Here is a 22,741-nt window from a genome sequence, read left to right as displayed (position 1 = left end):
CTAGGAAGCTTCTAGACCTCGCTGCTCTTCTTTCCACCCCCATCCCAGGCTCCCCTGAGGGCCAGGGCCTCATCCCCACCCCTTGGCATCTCTTTATCTGGTTGGAGGCTGGCAGAAGAAAAGTCCGCATCTCGAGCTCTGGTGCTCAGAGGGGCCTGGGCAATAGGGATGCTCCTCTTAAAGTCAGCATCTGGTCCACAGCTGCTGTTTTGATCGTGGTTCCAACTTCACAGAGCTGCAAAATTGTTGGCAGTTTTCCCCAGAGCGGAACCTTTTTATATCTGTCTTCCTTCCAAATTATCCTGCCTCAAAACGCAGGAAGAGGAAGGTTGCTATCCCAGGCTCTCTTCACTCCTCTCCCACCCTCTTCCCTGCCCCCACCCCACTCCTTTCCTTTCATTTTTTCTGCCTCACAGGCTGCAGCAGGCTGAGTTTGTTTCTCATCGTCTTGTGAAAATACTTGCTCAGCTGGCTGCTGTGTGTCAGCTGCTATTCAAAGGCTGACATGGCTAGGGATCTGAAAGTCAGGCGGCCTGGGGGCCAGTGTGGCTGGGTGACATGAACACTGCCTGCCGTGCTCCCAGAGGGGGAGCCCTGAAAGGACCCGCCTTCCTCTGCCTCCCACACATTACACACAGACTCCTGCACGGACACCAGACGAACCAAAGCCAGGACAGAGATTTCTTTGTAAGAGAGCCAGTCTCCAGGTTTGTCCTGGAGAGATGGTGAGTTCATGACTTACTCCTTTATAAAACAATAACACACCAGCCAGCTCCTTCCATCTCGTTCCCTCCTCAAACAACTCTGAAAAACCTGTTTTCTTGGTTTTTCTGTTGCATACTTCCAGATGACCTAAGTCTCTGAAATAACAGTCTCTGTTATTAGCTATGCCCAACTTGGGTTTTCTTTCTGCAACCATCATCCCCAGCCCTGATACTGACATATTACTTGTCTTTCTAGCATATTTTGTTATTGTTCAGTTACTAAGTCGTGTCTGAGTCTTTGGCAACCTTATGGACTGCAGCACGCTGTATTAGCTCTTCATTAGACGCTCTGTCCCTTGAGGACAAAGATTTTTCTCACTGCTGCACTCTCAGCATTTTAAAAAATTTTATATTGGTCTGTAGTTGATTAAAAATGTTGTACCAGCATCAGGTGTACAGCAAAGTGATTCATTGATACATATATATGTGTCTATTCTTTTTCAATTGCTTTTCCCATTTAGGTTAGCACAGAATATTGAATAGAGTTCCCTGTAATATACAGTAGGTCCTTCTTGGTTATCTATCTGATATATAGCAGTGTGTATATTTCAATCCCAAACTCCCCATTTATCCTTCTCTATCACCTTTCCCTTTAATAACTGTAAGTTTTTCTAAGTCTGTGCGTCTGTTTTGTAATTCATTTGTATCTTTTAAGGTTCCACATATAAGCAACATATCATTTGTCTTTTTCTGTCTGAACTTATTTTACTTAGTATAATCACCTCCAGGTCCATCCATGTGGCTGCAAATGGCATTGTGTCTCTTTTTCATGGCTGAGTATTATTCCATCGTATATATGAACTACATATTCTTTATCCATTCACCTAGCAATGGATATTTAGGTTGCCTCCATGTCTTGACTATTTTAAATAGTGCTGCAATGGACACTGGGATGTTACACACTTTTTTGAACCATGGTTTTCTCCAGATGTATGCCCAGGACTGGGATCACTGGATCATATGGTAGCTTTATTTTTGGTTTAATAAGGAAGCACCATACTGTTCTCCCAGTAACAGTTTAGGAGGGTTCACTTTTCTCCACAGCCTCTCTAACATTTATTGTTTGCTCTGACTGGTGTGAGGTGCTATCTCTTTGTAGTTTTGATTTGTGTTTCTCTAGTGATTACTCCAATCCTTTGGCCACCTGATGTGAAGAGCTGACTCATTGGAAAAGACCCTGATGCTGGGAAAGATTGGGGGCAGGAGGAGAAGGGGACGACAGAAGATGAGATGGCTGGATGGCATCACTGACTCGATGGACATGAGTTTGGGTGAACTCTGGGAGTTGGTGATGGACAAGGAGGCCTGGTGTGCTGCAGTCCATGGGGTCACAAAGAGTCAGACACGACTGAGCGACTGAACTGAACTGAGTGATTAGCAGTATTGACCATCTTTTCATGTTCTTTTTGGCCGTCTCTATGGCTTCTTAACTTATATGCAGAGTACATCATGAGAAATGCTGGACTGGAAGAAACACAAGTTGGAATCAAGATTGCCAGGAGAAATGTCAATAACCTCAGATATGCAGATGACACCACCCTTATGGCAGAAAGTGAAGAGGAACTAAAAAGCCTCTTGATAAAAGTGAAAGTGGAGAGTGAAAAAGTTGGCTTAAAGCTCAACATTCAGAAAACTAAGATCATGGCATCCGGTCCCATCACTTCATGGGAAATAGATGGGGAAACAGTGGGAACAGTGTCAGACTTTATTTTTCTGGGCTCCAAAATCACTGCAGATGGTGACTGCAGCCATGAAATTAGAAGACGCTTACTCCTTGGAAGGAAAGTTATGACCAACCTAGATAGCATCTTCAAAAGCAGAGACATTACTTTGCCAACAAAGGTTCATCTAGTCAAGGCTATGGTTTTTCCTGTGGTCATGTATGGATGTGAGAGTTGGACTGTGAAGAAGGCTGAGCACTGAAGAATTGATGCTTTTGAACTGTGGTGTTGGAGAAGACTCTTGAGAGTCCCTTGGACTGCAAGGAGATCCAACCAGTCCATTCGGAAGGAGATCAGCCCTGGGATTTCTTTGGAAGGAATGATGCTAAAGCTGAAACTCCAGTACTTTGGCCACCTCATGCGAAGAGTTGACTCATTGGAAAAGACTCTGATGCTGGGAGGGATTGGGGGCAAGAGGAGAAGGTGACGACAGAGGATGAGATGGCTGGCTGGCATCACTGACTCGATGGACGTGAGTCTGAGTGAACTCTGGGTGTTGGTGACAGACAAGGAGGCCTGGCCTGCTGCGATTCATGGGGTCGCAGAGAGTCGGACACGACTGAGCAACTGATCTGATCTGATGGCTTCTTTAGAGAAATGTCTATTTAGGTCTTCTGCCCATTTTTTGATTGGGCTGTTTGTGTGATATTCAGCTGCATGAACTGTTTGTGAATTTTGGAGATTAATCCCTTGTCAGTCTCGTGGTTTGCAAATATTTTCTCCCATTCTGTGAGTTACCTTTTCACTTTGTTCATGGTTTCCTTTACTGTGCAATAGCTTTTGAGTTTAATCCAGTCAGTTCAGTCAATTCAGTTGCTCAGTCGTAAGTTTAATTAGGTTCCATTTATTTTTGTTTCCATTACTCTAGAAGATGGATCTAAAAAGACACAGCTGTGATTTATGTCAAAGAGTGTCCTGCCTATGTTATCTGCTAAAGTTATGTATTATCCTGTCCTGCCTTTAGGTCTTTAATCCATTTTGAGTTTATTTTTGTGTATGGTGTTAGAGAATGTTCTAATTTCATTATTTTACATGTAGCTGTTTAGTTTTCTCAGCACCATTTATTGAAGATATTGTGTTTTCTCCATTGTATGTGTTTGCCTCCTTTGCACAGATTAATTGACCATGGGTTTATTTCTGCCCTTTCTCTCCTGTTCTGTTGATCTGTATTTCTGTTTTTGTGCCAATACCATATTTTTTTGATTACTGTAGCTTTGTTGTATAGTCTGAGGTTAGGGAGCCTGATTTTTCCAGCTCTGTTTTTCTTCCTCAGGATTGCTTTGGCTATCCTGGGTCTTTTGTGTCTCCATGCAAATGTAAACAATTTTTGTTCCAGTTTTATGAAACATGCCACTGGTACTTTGATAGAGACTGCACTGAAATCTGTAGATTGCCTTGGATAGTATAGTCATTTTGACAATATGTCTTCTGATCCAGAAACATGGTGTCTCTTTCCATCTGTTTGTGTTACCTTTGGTTTCTTTCATCGGCACATATAAAATTTTTGGAGTGCACGTCTTTTGCCTCCTTAGGTAGATTTATCCCTAGGTATTTTATTCTTTTTGATGCAATGATATATAGGATTGTTCCTTTAATTTCATATTCTGGTCTGTTGGTGTTAGTGTGTAGGAATGCAACAGATTCTGTGTATTTATTTTGTATCCTGCAATGTTACCAAATTCATTGATGAGCTCAAACAGTTTTCTGGTAACATCTTCAGGATTTTCTATCTGTAGTATCATCTTATCTGCAAACAGTGATAGTTTTACTTCTTTTCCAATTTGGATTCCTTTTAGTTCTTTTCTTCTCTGATTACAGTGAATTTAGGATTTCCAAAACTGTTGAATAAACTGGTGAGAGTGGATATCCGTACCTTGTTCTGATCTTAGAGCAAATGCTTTCAGCTTATCACCATTCAGTAGGATGTTGACTGTAGGTTTGTCATATATGGCTTTTGTTATGTTGAATTATGTTTCTTCTATGTCCACCTTCTGGAGATTTTCATTATACATGAGTGTGAATTTTGTCAGAAGCTTTTCCTGTATCTGTTGAGAGGATCATATGGTATGATGATTTATTTATATCATGGTATGAGTGTTTACTATAAGAAACAAATTTATTCTTCAGTTTGTTAACATGGTGTATTATGCTGATTCATTTGCAGATATTAGAAAAAAAAAAACCTTGCATCTCAGCAGTAAATCCCACTTGATCATGGTCTATGAGCCTTTTACTGTATTGTTGGATTTGATTTGCTAGTATTTTTGTTGAAGATTTTTGGGTCTATGTTCACTAGTGATATTGGTCTGTGATTTTCTTCTTTTCTGATATCTTTGTCTGGTTTTGGTACCAGAGTGATGGCCTCACAGGGTGAGTATGGGAGTGTTTTTTGTTTGTTGGGAATTTTAAAATCATGGTTTCAGTTCCATACTTGTGACTGGTCTGCTCATATTTTCTATTTCTTCCTGGGTCAGTCTTGAGAGATGGTACCTTTTTAAGAATTTGTCCATTTATTCTAAGTTGTCCATTTTATTGGCATGTAGTTGCTGTAGTAGTCTCTTATGATCCTTTGTACTCTGTGATGTCCACTGTAGCTCTTCCTTTTTCATTTCTAATTTTATTGATTTGAGCCCTCTGGTTTTTTTTGATGAGTCTGGCTAAAGGTTTGTCAATTTTGTTTATCTTTTCAAAGAACTAGCTGTCTAGTTTCACTGATCTTATCTATTGTTTTCTTTGTCTCTGTTTCTTTTTTTACTGCTATGATCTTTACGATCTCTTTGCTTGCACTGTGGGTTTTATTTGTTGCTCTTTTTCTAGTGGCTTTAGGTATAACTTTAGGTTGTTTATTTGGGATTTATCCTGTTTCCTGAGATAAGACTTGCCATTTAGCACTGGTTTTGCTGCATCTGTTTTGCATCGTCATGCTTGGGTTTTCGCTTGTCTCTAGGTATTTTCTGACTTCCTCTCTGACTTTTTCAGTGATCCCTTGATTGTTTAGCAGCATACTGTTTAGCCTCCACGTGTTTCTGTTCTTTGCAGTTTTAATGGAATGCTCTATAGATATCAATTAAGTCCCTCTGGTCTAATGTGTCATTTAAGGCCTGTGTTTCCTTATTTTCTTTCTGAATGATCCATCCGTTGATCAAAGAGTATCACTGTCGATTTCTCCTTTAATGGCTATTAGTATTTGCCTTATATATTGAAGTGCTCCTATGTTGGGTGCATATATATTTACACATATATAAATATATTACAACTGTTATATCTTCTTCTTGGATTGATCCCTTGATGACTATGTAGTATCCGTCTTTGTATCTTGTAACAGTCTTTAAAGAATATTTTGTCTGATATATGTATTGCTACTCCAGCTTTCTTTTGATTTGCACTTGCATGGAATACCTTTTTCCATCCCCTCACTTTCAGTCTGTATGTGTCCCTAGGTCTGAAGTGTGTCTCTTGTAGACAGCACATATATAGGTCTTATTTTTGTAAGCATTTAGCCAGTCTATTCTTGGTTGGAGCATTTAATCCAGTTACATTTCAGATAATTATCAATGTATATGTTCTTTTTTTGCTATTTTATTAATTGTTCTGGAATTGTTTCTTGTAGGTTTTTTTCTTTCCTTTCTCTTTTCTTCTCTCCTCTTGTGATTTGACAACTTTAGTGTTGTGTTTCGGCTGCTTTTTTCCGTGTGCACCTACTGTAGATTTTCCGTTTGTGATTACCATGAGGTTTGGATACAGCAGTCTATACATAAACAAGATTGTTTTCAGTTGCTTGCCTTTTCATTTCAAATACACTTCCAATATCCTGCATTTGTGCTCTCCTAGTCTCACAATCACTGGTTTTGACATCATATTTGAGTATGAATGATTTCCTACCATTACTGTATGTTTGCCTTTAATGGTGAGCTTTGCCATTTGTAATTTGCTTGTTTCTAGTTGTGGCTCTTTTTTTCTTTTTGCCTAGAGAAGTTCCTTTAGCATTTGTTGCAAAGCTGGTTTGGTGGTGCAGAGTTCTCCAGCTTTTGCTTGTCTGTAAAACTTTTGATTTCTTAATTGCATCTGAAAGAGAACCTTGCTTGTAGACTCCTGCTTGTAGATTCTTGGTTGTAGACTCTTCCCTTTCATAACTTTAAATATATTATACCACTTCCTAAGAGTTTCTGCTGAAAATCAGCTTTATAACCTTATGGGAGTTCCTTTGTATGCTATTTGTTGATTTTTCCTTGTTGCTATTAAAATTTTCTTTGTCTTTAATTTTTGTCAATTGGATTATTGTGAATCTTGAGTGTTTCTCTTTGTGTTTAACCTACCTGGGACTCTCTGAGCTTTCTGGACGTGGGTGACTGTTTCCATTCCCACGTCACGGAATTTTTTAGCTGATATCTCTTCAAATATTTTCTCAGGTCCTTTTTCTCTCTTCTTGTGGGACCCTATGATGAAAATGTTGGTGCATTTAATGTTGCTCCTGAGGCCTCTCAGACTCATTTCTTTTCATTCTCTTTATATTCTGTTCCATAGTAGTGATTTCCACAATTCTGTATTCCAACTCACTTATCCATTCTTCCGCCTCATTTATTCTATTCATTTGAGTGTATTTTTCATTTCAGTATTTTATTGTTCATCTATGCTTGTTCATTCCTTAGATCTTCTAGCTCTGTTTTAAGCATTTCTTGCATCTTTTCTATCTGTGCCTGCATTATTTTTTTGAGATCTTGGATAACCTTTGCTGTTATTACTCTGAATTCTTTTTTGGGTAGATTGCCTATCTCCACTTCATTTAGCTGGTCACCTGGGGTTTTATCTTGTTTCTTCATCTCAGACATATTCTGCCATTTCATTTTTATCTACCTTTCTATGATTGCAGTTTGTGTTCACAGGCTGCAGGGTTGTAGGTCTTCTTGCTTCTGTTGTCTGCCCCCTGGTGGACAAGGCTGGTATAAGATGCTTGTGCTGGCATCCTGCTGGGCAGGATTGGTTTCGTCCCACCAGTGCATGAAACTGGTTCTTGTCCCTCAGGTGGGCAGAGCTGTGTCAACGGGTGTGTTTATTGGGCAGTCACATGCTCAGGAAGTTTTTAACCAGCTTGTCTGCTAATGGGTGAGGCTGTGTTCCCACCATTCTGGTTGGTTCAGTTCAGTCCAGTCACTCATTCGTGTCTGACTCTCTGCGACCCCATGAATCACAGCACGCCAGGCCTCCCTGTCCATCACCAACTCCGGGAGTCCACCAACTCCACGTCCATTGAGTCAGTGACACCATCCTGCCATCTCATCCTCTGTCGTCCCCTTCTCCTCCTGCCCCCAATCCCTCCCAGCATCAGAATCTTTTCCAATGAGTCAACTCTTCTGGTTGGTTAGCCTGTGGCATCCCAGAATTGGAGCCTATAGGCTGCTGTGTGGGGCCAGGTCATGGTGAAAAAATGATGGCCTTTAGGAGGGCTCACAGCAATGAGAACTCCCCAGAAGTATTGCCACCAGTGTCTTTGTCCCTACAGTAAGTCACAGCTGTACCCCAGCCTTGCAAGAGACCGTCTAATACCAGCAGGCTCTTAGGAGGTCACTGCTTTTCCCCCTGGGTCTTGCTGTGCACAAGACTCTGTGTGTGCCCTCTAAGAGTGGGGCTTCTGTTTTCCCCAGTTCTGCAAACAAACCCTGCTGACCTTCAAAGTCAGATGTTCTGGGGGCTCCTCCTCCCGTTGACAGACCGCCAGGCTGGGGAGCCTGGTGTAAGGCTCAGAACGTTTATTCCTGTGGCAGAACCTCCACAATATAATTGCCTTCCAATCTGTGGGTTTCCCACCCAGCAGGTATTGGATTTGATTTTATCGCAACTGCACCCCTCTGACTGTCTTGTTATGGGCTCTTCTTTGTCTTTGGACCTACGATGTCTTTTTTGGTAGGTTCCACCATTTCTTTGTTACTGATGGCTTTCAGCAGTTAGTTGTGATTTTGGTGTTTTTGTGAGAAGGGGGGAAGCTCACTACCTTCTAGTTTTCCATCTCCTGAGAGTCTCTGCACCCTTACCATTTGGAATAATGCCTGCCACACAGAAGGTACTCAAAAAATACAGGTTGGGTGAAAGAAATAATGAATTGATACATCTTCAGAGACAAAAGGTAAAGAAGTTATCTCAGACTTTGAGGCACCGAGGCATGTGAGGTACACACGCTACAGCATTTAACAGCTTTGGGATTCCATTAACAGACTCACAAAGTCCACCGCCGGGAACATGCTGCAGCGAGGCCACCGCTGCATGTTCCCGCCAGGTGCTTTCAGAAAGGCTTCAAGTCAAAGGCCGTTATACAGAGTAGGACTGACTACCCCTTCCACAGTAATAATGGTAATCCTAGCTGCCACAGACTAAATAAGCTATCAGTCCTGTAGTAGGACATTTAGGGCCTGTGGGCCAGAGTCAGACCACAGGGCTTTGATTTCTGTCTCCACTATCGTACTTCCTGAAGCCTCAGTTTACCCACCTGTAAAATGGGGCTAGTAACAGCACACCCTTCAAAGAACCCTTGGTAAGTGGGATGAATTGTTCCATAATGCTATTGCTTATGTAATGGTAGCTATCATTTCTTGTGGCCTTCTTCATCTGGACCAAACCTACTTCCACCAGAAAGCCTTTCATTTTTGACCACCTTCTTCACTTATGACAATCTATGTCTTGTGGTAAGGGAGCTGGACCAGCTTGCTTCCAAAGGGTGCTCTTACTATGTCTGCATGTTCTCACGTGAGAAGAACGTGGCTTCTCCAGTGTCATGCTTTCTCTTGATCATGTTCCCTCTCTGCTGCTTGCACAGAGAAGACACTTCTGAGGCTCACTGTTCCCTCAAGAGCTGATCTAACCCTTTGCCTGACCCTGCTGTCACACTATCTTTAGCCAACCTGGGCACTCAGTCTGGTGCTCCCTGCCTTGCCTGCAAAAAAGTCTCCTTCAGTGTTCCAGGCCTCGTAAACAGCGCAAGACAAAGTCTAGTACTGAGTCCTGTGATAAATGCAGAAAAAAGCAGGCAGCGCCTGGGCCTCCAGGCCAAAAATTTGGGCTCAGCCCTGAGAACAGAATGGGGTCCTGTTCTCCAGGCAAGAAAGCTGGGGTTTCACATTCTCCCCCTGCAAGAGAGTTCCTTGATGCCTAGACTCCTGCTTCATTCAGTCAGATGTCCAGCTCCTCAGAATAACTTGGAGGGAATATCAGTGGATCTATTTTGTGAAATAAAATACCAGTCTATAACTCACCACACTGAGGTAAGCATTTTCCACATTTCCTTTTCTGAAATGAGACTGTCCATGAAAAAGATAGTAATTTCTTATGTTGTATTTCAAGTTATACAAAGAAGTTTAAGCTTCAGGAAGGCCTTTTATATCCTGCCCTCTGTATAAATTAAAGCCTAATATCCACTAGAGTGGTATTACCTATTTTATGTGTAAAGAAAGAAATGTGTCTGAAAGTGCAAATATTTAAAAAGGAAAGGGGGGAAAAAGCCTGTTTCATCAGTGGACAGCAAGCTTCTTTATGGAAATCTGTGTTTGTACAACAGGGAAGAGGCAACACATCCTAACTCCCCTTAAAAGGTCCTGACTTTTATGTATCTTCTAAGAAGATCTTTAAATATAAAAGTCTCTGAAATTAAGATTAGGCTGAAAATCTGCCTTTACAGTTTTTGACGCACACATACATGCAAAAAAACAAAAAAACAAAAAAACAAATATAATAACACTTTTAAAAGTAGGCAAAAGAAAGGGATTATTAACACGTGAGTTCACACACTTAGTAAAGAGAAGGGCTGTCTGCTGGGCCACAGTGAGGATAGACAAATCACTTTGATTTTGCAGCCTGATGGGAGAAACCGTACTGTGGGCTTAAGATCAAACAAAATGAGAACTGGGATGGCCTCTTTTCCGGTTCCCCAAAGCCGTCTGTTCTTATCCTAAAGGTTATGAGGATTACTGAACAAATAGGACCCTGTTCCTTCCTTGGGAAAACTTGTTTATACTGTATCCGTTTTTAGATCTTGTAAAAGCTGGTGAACTCGGTTCTTCCCCACTAGCCGGAATTCTTCCACACTCAGCAGATATCAACAGGAAAGGGCTTCAGTCCCTGATAACTGTGGAAGCAGGGAGCGCAGATCAGGCCTTAAGAAGCTGGTGGCACTACCAGAGGGGACAGCAGAGACAGGCTCCAGCATGTTTATAGAACGATGAGCCGTTTTGAAAGGACAAGAGAGATACCGAAATCTAGGTGAATTTACTCTGACAGTAACAGCAGCATTGTCTCCTCTTTCACGGTTCACACGGGTCTGGTCTAAGGATTCATTTTGGAACTGTCAAAGCTTCAAGCAGAAGATGATTCTCGGTGACTGAAACTTGGTTAAACAAATTTCACTGTGCAAGGAAAAATTCAGTTACTTTTGGAAATACTGTGGGGGAAGACATCTCATGCAGAAAACCAGAAAATAACTGGGTTAGCCAGACAGGAAGTGCTATGTCCTGTGCAGGGACCCAGGGATGTGGGTGATGGGACAGCGAGGCTCCCAGCCTAGCCCATCCTGGAGAGTCAGCTAAGGAAGTTCTCAGCAGGAGGAATGATCAGAGCCAGCAATGCTGACAACCTAACCCACCTGGAGCAAAACGCTGGAGAGTCTGGCCAGTGCCCAAAACTGACCTAAGTGACAAATACTGATAACATTAAATATCCACGGAATAAAATACCCACAATCCCATACTCATGTAAACACAGAGTAAAATGAATAAATAACAGGGACTGGTGAGAGAAAGGACAGATATTTCCCAAGCATCTATGAAAAATATGTAGAAGGGATAAGAAAAATAGAAAATCACCATTAAGCAAACGTTACAGTAATAATCATCTGCAAGAACTATTAATTGACCCTAAAAATCAGCAGGTAAAATTATTATTAAAAAACAGGTCTAGTCTCCTTATTAAACAGGTGTTTAGTAGAAACAGGTCAAAGCACCTTCCCACAAGATATGTATTAATTACACATGGAAAAGGTAGTGTCTCCCCAGGGAGAGAGCTGGCGCCGCCTTCAGCGTGTGAGGAGACGGGCCAGCAAGCACGCTGGCACACCAGCCGTGTGCGGTGCTGAGGGCATGGCACTATTTCTGAGGCGTTCCTGCCTGGAAAGGCACGATCCCAGTCTGACCATAGGAAGGCATCAGAGCAACCCACAGTGGGAGACTGTTTATAAAATAACTGGTCTGAATTCTTGCCAAGGTCACGAAAGAAACAGGCTGAGTGACCATCACACGTTGAAGGAGACTGAGGTGGCCTGGACACCAAGGTAATGTGGAATCCCGAGTGAATCCTGTTCCCCAATTCTGGGGACTTGGTTTAGGTAAGATGTTAACAGGAGGGGAAGCTGGGTGAAGAGCATATGGGAACTCCCTGTACTACTCACGCAATGATTCTGTGAGTCTAAAATTATTATGAAACAAAGGGTTAAACATAAAATTGGAGTTAGCTTGGCTTGACTTAGCATCCTACCAGGACCAGGTTAGGATATACACACTTCTAAGGTGAGACCTCAGATCCTGACGGTAACCACTGTAAACCTCTGAGGAGGCCCAGAAAAGGATGAACTGGTGTGGACATCAGCCATGCCCATCTCCAGGAAGATGAGGGGACAATGCCCTCTAAAACATGACATCCCCGGTACCCCTGAAGAATGCTACATTCCTTAATAACCTCTCTTCTCTAGATTTTTCAAAACCTAAACAAATCCGTCAAACCATTCTGCTTGTTTTCTCCAGCAAAGGAAAGTTAAGTCCATAAAAGTAAATTTTAAGTAAAATCTATTTTCTGGACCTTTTAATTCTGAAAAACCTTTTAAAAAATCAGGTAATTTTCTGAATCAAAGAAGAAATGAATTCTTATAAATATTATTAGTGTTCCTCTCTTGCTAGATCTGTAGATATCAATGGAGAAATGGGTCCAGGGAAAAGTAATTATATACTTCAGGAAAGGAGATAAAATGCTTTATGCCCTGAACCTGGCTTGCAGCTACAGAACCAAGGCATGATTCCACATCATGCTGGAATATCTGTGTCCTACCAGATCTCACACAGCTCTTCCGTATCCCTGAACTCATGCTGAAGCAATGAGCACAGCATCATTTGGAGGTCCACCAGGATGGTGGTCCATGCCTACCTCCCACTGCGTTGCAGCGAGACGTCATCTCCCAGAGCACCAGGGCCATGGAGTAGACATCCGTCTGCTTGAAGGACTCCACGTTCTCCAGATTCATCCTGGACTCGAGGACCTCTGGAGCCATGTATCTCGCCGTTCCCACCTAAAGAAGAACACACACGGAGGCCCGTCATCCAACTCCCACTGCAGGTCTGCTTTCAAAATACAGCTGACGCTTGGCCCCCTACGTGAGTAGTTGTTGGTCTTTAAAAACCACAATGCTTTTTAAGATAATGAGACCTGCGTAGAAAGGTAGAGCTTATGTAATTTTTTTAAAAAATAGGTTGTCTCTCCCTGAAAAACCTTGAAGGAATATAAAGAACAAATGCCAAAAGAAGGAAATGGCAAAGCCCAGACCTGCTGTGTCTAGGCTCAGGACACAAGATCATCATACCACGTGTGCAGTAACGTCTTTGCAGAGACCCTGAGACCACACTGGTGATGGACACTTTCAGTGTTTTTCCAAACTAAATATCTTTTCATTCTTGAAACTCCAAGATACGAGGTGAAAATAATAACCGCCAGGATTCTTTTTGTCCCCTGAGGGTTGCGTTAGTCTCCTTTGTTCACCCCCCGGTACGTTCTAGTGTGCCGAGGATGTCATATAATTACATAAAAGCTCTGCTGAGTCGAACTATACGGAAGTATTTCCACTACAAGCTCAAATCTGGTCATTTTATAAATTTGATAGGCATGCTGTGTGATTTTATCTGACAGTATGAAAACACTGTGATACATAGGAAAAAAGAAAAAAATATTTCTAAGGAAAAAATCATTTGAGTGAGTGATAATGCAGCTTGTATAGACTGACTAAATAACAGCGACGTCCTACCTTCCCAAGGATCCAGGGGAATGTCAAGTGAGTTGATAATGTTACTCCAAAATAATGCTTTTTATTGTCATGCATTAGAAGACAAGTTTCTTTTTAATAAGTCACTCCACGACTGGTCACCCTGGCACATTGATTCATCTGAGTTTCAACGTGCTCATCTCCTCACTGGATGTGCACCCCTGGAGGGCTGCCTGAGCAGTGACGAGATGCTCCAAAAGCACAACCCTCAGCCTGGTCAGAGGAGGCAACGATGCTCCCAAGACTTTGCTCTCAGTCACAGCCAAGCTTCTGGTGTGTGAAACACGGGGCCCATCTTTTATAAAGGATGACAACAACGCTGTGTGTGCATGCTAAGTCGCTTCAGTCGTCTCTGACTCGAAACCCCATGGACTATAGCCCGCCAGGCTCCTCTGTCCATGGGATTCTCTAGGCAAGAATGCTGGCGTGGGTTGCCTTTTCCTTCTCCAGGGGACCTTCCTGGCCTAGGGACTGAACCCAAGTCTTATCTGTCTCCTGCATTGGCAGGTGGGTTCTTTACCATAGTGCCACCTGGGGCACCCAGTGGTAACGTTAGTCAGTCTCTAATAGCTCCTTAGCCAAAAAAGGTTTCCAGTTTAATCTGTGAGATGTTTCAAAAGAACTCTCCCTTCACCCAGTCAGTCACTCACTCTGTAGATACTTATTGGTCTCTTTGCCTGTTCAAGGCCTTGTGTTGGATGTGACCAAATGTATGTGGATTTGGACTTCAAGGAGATTACCTTCTAAAATGGTAAAAAAAAAAAAAAAAGGCAACATAAGGACCAAAAGTACAGAGCAGAAAGAGGCTGAGTACAAGGAAAAAGAGATACTAGCAGTGCTTGAAGCAAAGAAAAAAAGTCTAAATGGACGAGAAATGAAGACTGACTCAAGGAGAAAATGGCTGTGCTAGATTGGGAAGGGTCTGAGAGCCAGAGAGAGAAGTGCTGCTGGCTGTGGGAGGCACCCTGGCAGGAGAGCAGGGTGCTTCCAGGGCTGAGTGGATCCCCTGGGGGAGGTCAGAGTGCAGGGCGGAAGGAGCGCGAGCCGGAGGGGCGCAGCAGCGAGGGCTGCAGCAGTGAGGGGCAGGGCCACCCTACCTGCCCACTGTTGGCCAGGTCATCCACTGACAGGGTGGGGTCCAGCCGCAGTGAGAGCCCGAAGTCGCAGAGGCAGCAGGTGAGGTCGCCCTTGACCAGGATGTTGGAGCTCTTGAGGTCCCTGTGCACGATGGGCATCTTGGGCCGGCCGCACAGGGTGTGGTCGCTGTGCAGGTGCGCGATGCCGCGGGCCAGCGAGCCGCCCAGCCGGCGCAGGTCCTCCCAGCTGATGACGTGGCGCGTCAGGTACTCCTGCAGGTTGCCCTTGGCGTGGAAGGCAGTGATGAGCCAGTACTGCTTGCCCAGCTCCGTCTTGCGCTCCTCGGCCGTCAGGAACTGCAGGATGTTCTCGTGCTTGAGGTTGATGTCCGAGAAGATGTCCTTCTCCGTCTTCCAGGAGGCATACTCCTCGTAGGGGAAGATCTTGACGGCCACGGTCTCGAACTGCTCAGACGTGTTCTGCTTCAGCTTGGCCTTGTAGACCTCGGCGAAGCGCCCCTTGCCCACCAGGGTGTCCAGCTCGATGGGCAGCAGCTCCGTGTTGTGGTTGATGTTGTTGGCGCAGGTGGAGCTGATGTCGGAGCGGTCGTCCTCCAGGATGATGGCCAGGTGCTCACTGAACTCCATCAGCTTGCGCGGCTTGCCCGAGTCCCAGGCTGGGCTCAGCTTCTGCTGCCGGTGGATGCGGTAGCAGTAGAAAGTGATGATGACTGCGATGGCGATGCCCAGCGGTGGCAGGAGGCTGACGCCTGTCACTTGGAAGATAACCAGCAGCAAGTCGGGGTTACTGCTGGTGTACTCTGAAGTGGAAACACAGAGAAGGAGCGGGTCAGCAGGTGTGCCCTGGGAAGAAGTGGTCCACACCCCAGGCACTGTGGGATTTACCATCAGCACAGTTTTAATGCACACGGTATGGTAAGTTTTTATTCCAGGCATGGATGCTTGGGTGTGCTTGTCCATCTGGCCATCTAGTCAACGTCTTTTACTCTTCCCTCAAAACTTAGCTGGGAAATCAAAATTCACCATCAACCAATCAGAACTGAGAACAAGCTGATTACAAGCTGAGAACAAGGCCCTCCTCACTGGCCTTTAAAAATGCTTTGCTGGCTCTATTCACAATAGTCAGGACATACAAATAACCTAAATGTCCATCAACAGATGAATGGATGAAGATGTACATATATACCATGGATTATTACTCGGCCGTAAGAAAGAATGAAATAATGCCACTGCCAGATACACGGATGGACCTAGAGGTTATCACACTAAGCGAAGACAAACATATGACATCAGTTACATGTGGAATCTACAGTATGGCACAAATGAGCCTACCTACAAAACAGAAACACACTCACAGACACGGAAACAGACAGGGTTACCACGAAGGGATGGAGAGGGCTGGGGTGCGAGTCTGGGTTACGCAGATGCAAACTGTTATACACGGGATAAGCAAACTCCTGCTATAGACCAGGCAACTATGGTCAACATCCTGTGTCAAACCATAACGGAGAACAGTAGGAAAAAGAACACACACACATATATGTATATATAACTGAGTCACTTTGCTGTGCGGAATTAACATTGTAAATTGACTATACTTCAATAAAATTTTTAAAAACAGGAAGAAGGAAAAATGTGGTGATTGAATCTTGAAAACCTAAGTTCTTACTCACACTGGCAGGCTGCATGGGACCCCAGGGTAGGTGGGACCAGAGGCTGAAGTGTGATGGGACAAAATGGTTGCAGGAAAAGATTGAACTACAGGAGAAATAGAAACTCTTGTGGAGACATGGATGGTCCCTGTTACCCAGCAAAGAATGAGCCTCGAGATCAAGACTGAGGGGACAGATAAAATGATACTGATGCAGTATCAGCATCAGACACCGCAGCAGATGCTGCAGAAAATAACATTCCTCCCCTGTAACTCCACCTCTACTATCTGGACTATCCAATGGGAATGTTTTCTTCAAGTGGACACCTGTCTGTAACAACATAAGATGTCTTATAAATAAATGTGTTTAATTCTCTGCTTGTTCCTCCCATGAGAAAGTAAGCTCTACAGGGGTAAATCTAGAGGTCCTGATCACCACACTCTACTAAGCAGCTGGTGCAGGGTAGAAGCTGGATGAATGATTAATGAGACAAAGTCCTTCCCTTCTTGGATAAAGAAGATGTGGTACATATAGACAACAGAATACGACTCAGCCATAAAAAAGAACAAAATGCCATTTTTGCAGCAACATGGATGGAGCTAGAGATTATCACACTAAGTAAAGTCAGACAGACAAATACAATATGTTATCACTTACATATGGAATCTGAAATATTGCACAAATGAACTTATCTATGAAACAAACAGAATCACAGACATAACAGACAGACTTGTGCTTGCCCGAGGGAGAGGGTTGGGGGAGGGATGGATTGGGAGTTTGGGGTTAGCAGGTGTAAACTAGTATGTATACGATGGATAAATAACAAAGTCCTACTATTTAGCACAGGAAACTATTTTAATACCCTATGATAAACCATAATGGAAAAGAATATGAAAAAGGGAATGTATATATGTATATATATATTCCTTTATATATACATATTGGAATGTGCATATATATGTATTCAGTTCAGTTCAGTCGCTCAGTCGTGTCCGACTCTTTGCGACCCTATGGATTGTAGCACGCCAGGCCTCCCTCACCAACTCCAGGAGTTCACTCAAACTCACGCCCATCGAGCTGGTGATGCCATCCAGCCATCTCATCCTCTGTCGTCCCCTTCTCCTCCTGCCCCCAATCCCTCCCAGCACAACTGAGTTAATTTGCTGTACAGCAGAAATTAACACTGTAAATCAACTAGACTTCAATTTAAAAAACTCCCTCTCATTCTCCACGCTGTTCAGCAGGGGTCAGCAAACTATGGCCCCAGGGTACAGGGGATGCTCTTGTTCAGCCTCAAGAGGGATGGATTTTCCATTTTTAAAGGGCTGTTTAAATTAAAAAAAAAAAAAGACACTAAGTAGTTCATACAACAGAGATCACTTCTGGCCCTAAAACATCTACTACCGGGCCCTTTACAGAAAAAGTCTGCTCGCCCCCCTTCTACTGGTGCTATTTTAACAACCTGCAATGCACCGGGGAAATCTAAAGAGCCATCATGTTGCTCCAATGTGAATATTCTTTTATGGATGAGAAAACAACTCAATGAAAAATTTCTAAATATTAATTGCATAATTATTTAGCTGTGTGTCCAATTCACTAAAGGCGGTAAAACATCCAAATGAACTGTTCATGTATCACTGATAATTTTATTTTCCAATTCCTGTCCATTTATGAAAAAGAATATTCCTTGCTGATTTCTAGTCTTTTTCAGGTTAAAGGAAACACAGAAACAGAAATCTGAAATTTACCGATTAAAGAAGACTCTAGAAACCCCCCTTTCAATATCAGAAACCAAATGTTACCTTCCCCTCAAATTTCCTGTGATTTCTTTTTGAAAACCTACACATAAAAATTTGGTGGGGAGGGAATTATCTATTAACATCTGTCAGTCTTAAAACTTCAAAGAGGTGGTGAAAAACCCTAACAATAGCAAATCAGGCTGAAAGGAAGCTCTGGGATGTGGCTTTATCTAAACAGAAGCCACCCACACCCTCTCAGAGTTAACCCCTGAGTTGCTCCCAGAGAAACCAGCAGCTGTGGGTATAGCGGGTACAATCAGCTTCTCCTTTACTCAGGGACCAGCAGGGAGTATTTCCTCCTGCCAACCCCCAATTACACATAGAAGAGTAAACTGAATACAAATTATATACTTCTCTGTGTGCCAAGAGTTTTATATAATATTTATATTTAATGGACAGAAAACCCCATGAGATAGATACTACTATTATTATAAACCCCATTCTGTAGATTCTCAAACTCTGATTAGAGACGCCCGCTCGTAACCCCATGCCATGCTGTTTCTAAACTTCACATCACTGGGAGCCAATTAAGAATGCCTTTATACAAGCGCTCAATTGGATGAAGTGGCTGTGTCACTTGGGGCTGGCCTAAGTGACTGCAGGCCGTCCACTAAGTGATCCCGGGGCGTCCAAAGGGGCACATTTGGGTGTGTAGACTGCTCCCCTCGGTTCTTAACGAAGAACCAATGTTCCTGCCACTGTGCATCTCTCTCCTGTCTGGGAATCAGAAGTCTTACACAAGGAAGAACCTTAAACCTTTTTGCTTTCTTCTCTCAGAACCCATCATCACAGGACACAGCTTGTACAGAACTCAAGACATAATTGCTGAACTACTGAGGGAGGAGGCAGATGGGCCCCCCTGCAGGATAAAGCAACTGGAAATTCATTCTCTATTGACTAAAACTCCAAGACAAGAATAGCAGGACAATTAAGGGAGAAGGCTGGGCCCCGCTCAAACCACATACTTCTCATTCCGGAAGTCAGGAAACCTCCCCGACCACACATGCACAGAAAAGCTCCCTGCAGGCTGGAGAGGGAACAATGTCATGGGATGCTCTACCCAGAGGCCTCTTCGGTAGGATCCATCTTGGCTAAGAGATGTGTGCGCACACTTGGGAGGATCCTGAGATATACCAAACACGGACTGTGAACCAGGCAAATCAAAATGACTGGCCAAAGGAAAACCGGAAAAAAACGCCCCATATAAATGATTTAAACTGCCATGAGGACGCGACTCAGGGACTCTCCCTCTGAGTCTGCCTGTGTGTCTATCCACGCATACCATACTCTTTCCTGCTAATAAAACACTTTACTTGCTTCACTACGTTCCATCTCCGTGGAAGTTCTTTTCTGCAGAGCAGAAGGGCCAGGGCCCTTGTCAGTGACCACTGACCTAGTGGCTATGATCCGGTACTTCCACCGCTGCAACCCAGCCCCAATCTCTGAATGGGAACCCAAGCCCCGCTCCAAGCTGTTGCAGGCCGAGGACACCCGAGATCAAGGATCAGTACTCTCCATCACCCATTTCTTGGACACACAAGTAACCAGTGCTCAGAACCTGAGGTTCACTTTACACTCCCCTGTTGCAACAAGGGACAACGGTGGCCACACCGAGTTCTGGGGTTCCTACAAAGGAGGGGATGCCTCCCAGGCGCACACAGAGGTGACTCAGCCTGGGCTCCAGAGACAGAATTCAGTGGGCCTGGAAGCTTACATGGGCAAAATGACATCTTTTTATTTTCTCTAATCTTTAACTAAAATTTCACATTTCCCAGCATGAGCCATGCCATGACTTTGTCACCAAGAGAAACCACAGATAATTTTATGCTGTGTTAACATTTCTTGCAGAGGCCTCAACGAATCCTTTATATTCAGCACTTAGCCATTTCAGTTTGTTCCATCTGATGCTAGATCTTGTTACTTAAACCATTACTATAGAAGAAGCAAAGATTACTATAGCACAGATTTCTTAAATCATTTGTATGGTTTAATTGTATGACTCTAGGTTGGATTTTCTTTGAATTCCCGTGTGTGCTGTTTTAGGCATTTAAGGACATCACTGTGAAGAGATCCGCAGGCTTTGCTAGGCGTCCCAGCGTGCATGGCGCGCACAGCACCAGAGAGAAGGCATCGAGTGCTGGTCTCCCTGCCCGGGTTTCCTGGAGTGGAAACTTCCAGATGCCTCTGTTTCTGCAGGAACTGAGTAAGGGAGAAGTGGTGCCAGAGTGGTCCTCCTGGGGTGGTGTGTTGTACGCCCCAGGGATAAGGGTAGATTCTGCCCTTGTGAGGGGAGCTCTGCAGTGGAAAAGGATGGGAAACCCTCCTCTGAACTCTGTGAAGAACGGTGGAGGTAACCAACCCCTCATGGGTTTTACTGAGCTGAGTCCCGGGTCCCTCACTGTATCAGCAGCATCTCACTTTACTCCCCCAGCAGCCTTCTGTTCACTGCCTAGTTTACAGAGGGGGCTACGAGAGGGAAGGGAGGGGAAGGTGGAAAGGAGGGAAGGCAGAGTGAGTGTGGGGGTGGGGAGGGGAGGAACTGAGGGGGTCCCATTTCCTTCAGGTCTGATGGCTCCAGAGCGCGTGTTCTCTCCACACCACCAAGCTGTCTCCCCAGCAATGGCCCCAGCAGGCTGTTTAATAATTCCCAAAATTTCCAACCAAATGTGTCCCACATACAGGAGCCCAAGTGAGCTGCAAATAAACAGCCATTTGCAAATGTCAGAATCTTGATAAATAAATATTTTTTAAGGACAAACGTCAAAGATAAATGTTAGTATGCCCTAAAAACATACAAACTGGCAGAAAACCTCAAGGGGAAATTCCTTGGTATAGGTTCCTCCCGAGTAATTTAAAAGTAAACAACTGGCCTAATCCCGCACACACACACCACAATGAAAAGAGGTCACTCCCAAGCTCCTTCAAGTCCTCTGTGAGGCCCAAATCCATCGCTGCTTGCCAAAAGGAACTTAACACTGAATCTCTATAATTTATTTTTTCTTCAAAAAAATCACATAGAGAAAAAGACATTAAATTAAGGTCAAGAGTAAAAATGCCTATATGGATTGTTTAATGCATCTTGATAAAAACCAAATCAACAGAGCTAACTGTGAGAGATGTGTGCTTACTTCACTAGTTGAATTGGCTCTGCAATTCCTCTGACTCAGTGAAGCAGTCTGGGCAGAAATTTACCAAGGCACGAAATGACCCAAGCAACAGAAAGGGCTATCAGATGCTCGCTATCTATACGCCTCGGTGCACTGGTGAACACGGCAAGACAACCACAGAGCTTCTTGAAGCCGGCAGTGACACCTAACCACAGAGACTTTCACATGCTAACATGTTCATCTAAAGCAACAGGATATATACGCAACTGGCTGAGAGCCAAACAAGGAAGCTGTGCTCGAGAGAGAGAGGCTGGGGGGAAGGGAGAATTTCCTGTCTAAAGCCACTGGGTTAATGGCGATATTTAAAACTACAGCTTTCATTTACTGAGAACCTACTAAATGCCAAGCACTGGTTTCATGTGGACTATTTTGAAGTCCTGTAGCCACGCTGCTAGGTCTGAATCAGGTCTCATTTCCCAGACACGTACACGGGGATCCTGTGTGTACAGCAGAGGCTGGCATGGCAGGTCACTTCCTAGACACACGCATGGGGATCCTGTGTGTACAGCAGAGGCTGGCGTGGCAGGTCACTTCCTAGACAGGCACACGGGGATCCTGTGTGTACAGTGGAGGCTGGAGTGGCAGGCAGTGGCCAGCTGCAGGGGGAGTGTCCCTCAAGAGGGATGCTGATGATAGCTCCCAGGATTTTTGGCCAACAGAGGGTTCAACGTGAACTTTTAGAGAAAGGACCCGACTGACTATACAGTCAAAGAGAAGGAAAGACAGTAAAGAGAAACACTGAAATCAGAGGAATGGAAAACAAAGACACAGGGGGGATCAGCAACACTCTGGATAGACTCTGCTGCAGTGACCAACACAGCAGGTGAACCTCGGTGACACTGACGCGCAGCGAAGGGCAGACAGAGGCCTGGAGGACACAGAATCTCAGGCAGTGGAAAAGCTTTTTGCCAATAAGTTTGAAAACTTAAACAATACTGGTCAATGTCCTAAAAATTAATATGTGTAATTTACTAAAACTGAGCCAAGAAAAACTTGAATAGTCTTACAAACATTAAAGTAATTGAGTAGTTAAAAATCTTCCTAGATTATAACTGTAATTTTGAATCTTTTTTAAAACCCATGATTCACTGTCAAATTTCTTAGTACCAATGACTGGATGCACATGTCAGAGTTTGTTTTTTGCAGAATTGCCAACCCCCTAAACTTCCTACAATAAAAATGCCAGCGGACTTCTCGTAGAAATGTTTGACCATTGTCTAAACAAGTGGGGAATCATCAGATATATCCGGAATGTGCCTCTATGAAATCAGTGGTCCACCTGTTTAAAGTCAAAGTCACAAAAAGCAAGAGACACACGGAAGAGTCAAAACAACTGAGGGCCAAGGTGGTCCTTGACTGGGTCAGCAACGCCCTCACTGCTTTGGGGAAGCTGAACTGTGACTGTAATACACCCCCACCCCCAAATACACACGGGGATGAGAAGGAGGTAAATACAAGGGGAGGGTACACAGGGGC

At 43.9% G+C, this 22,741-nt stretch overlaps 1 protein-coding gene across 1 annotated transcript in view; it reads right to left on the bottom strand.

The window, feature by feature from the left end:
• The window catches only part of TGFBR2 (transforming growth factor beta receptor 2), a 92,493-nt gene that overhangs the window by 10,461 nt on the left and 59,291 nt on the right, over positions 1-22,741 (bottom strand). The window contains exons 4-5 of the mRNA XM_019984582.2: positions 14,648-15,447; positions 12,662-12,803 (exon numbers count right to left, since the gene is read on the bottom strand). Of these exons, the coding sequence (XP_019840141.2) occupies positions 12,662-12,803; positions 14,648-15,447 (942 nt within the window). The remainder of the gene's footprint in view (positions 1-12,661; positions 12,804-14,647; positions 15,448-22,741) is intronic.

This window comes from Bos indicus, chromosome 22 (genome assembly GCF_029378745.1).
Source record: "Bos indicus isolate NIAB-ARS_2022 breed Sahiwal x Tharparkar chromosome 22, NIAB-ARS_B.indTharparkar_mat_pri_1.0, whole genome shotgun sequence".
Classification (NCBI taxonomy): domain Eukaryota; kingdom Metazoa; phylum Chordata; class Mammalia; order Artiodactyla; family Bovidae; genus Bos; species Bos indicus.
This window is presented reverse-complemented; position numbering and strand designations above follow the sequence as displayed.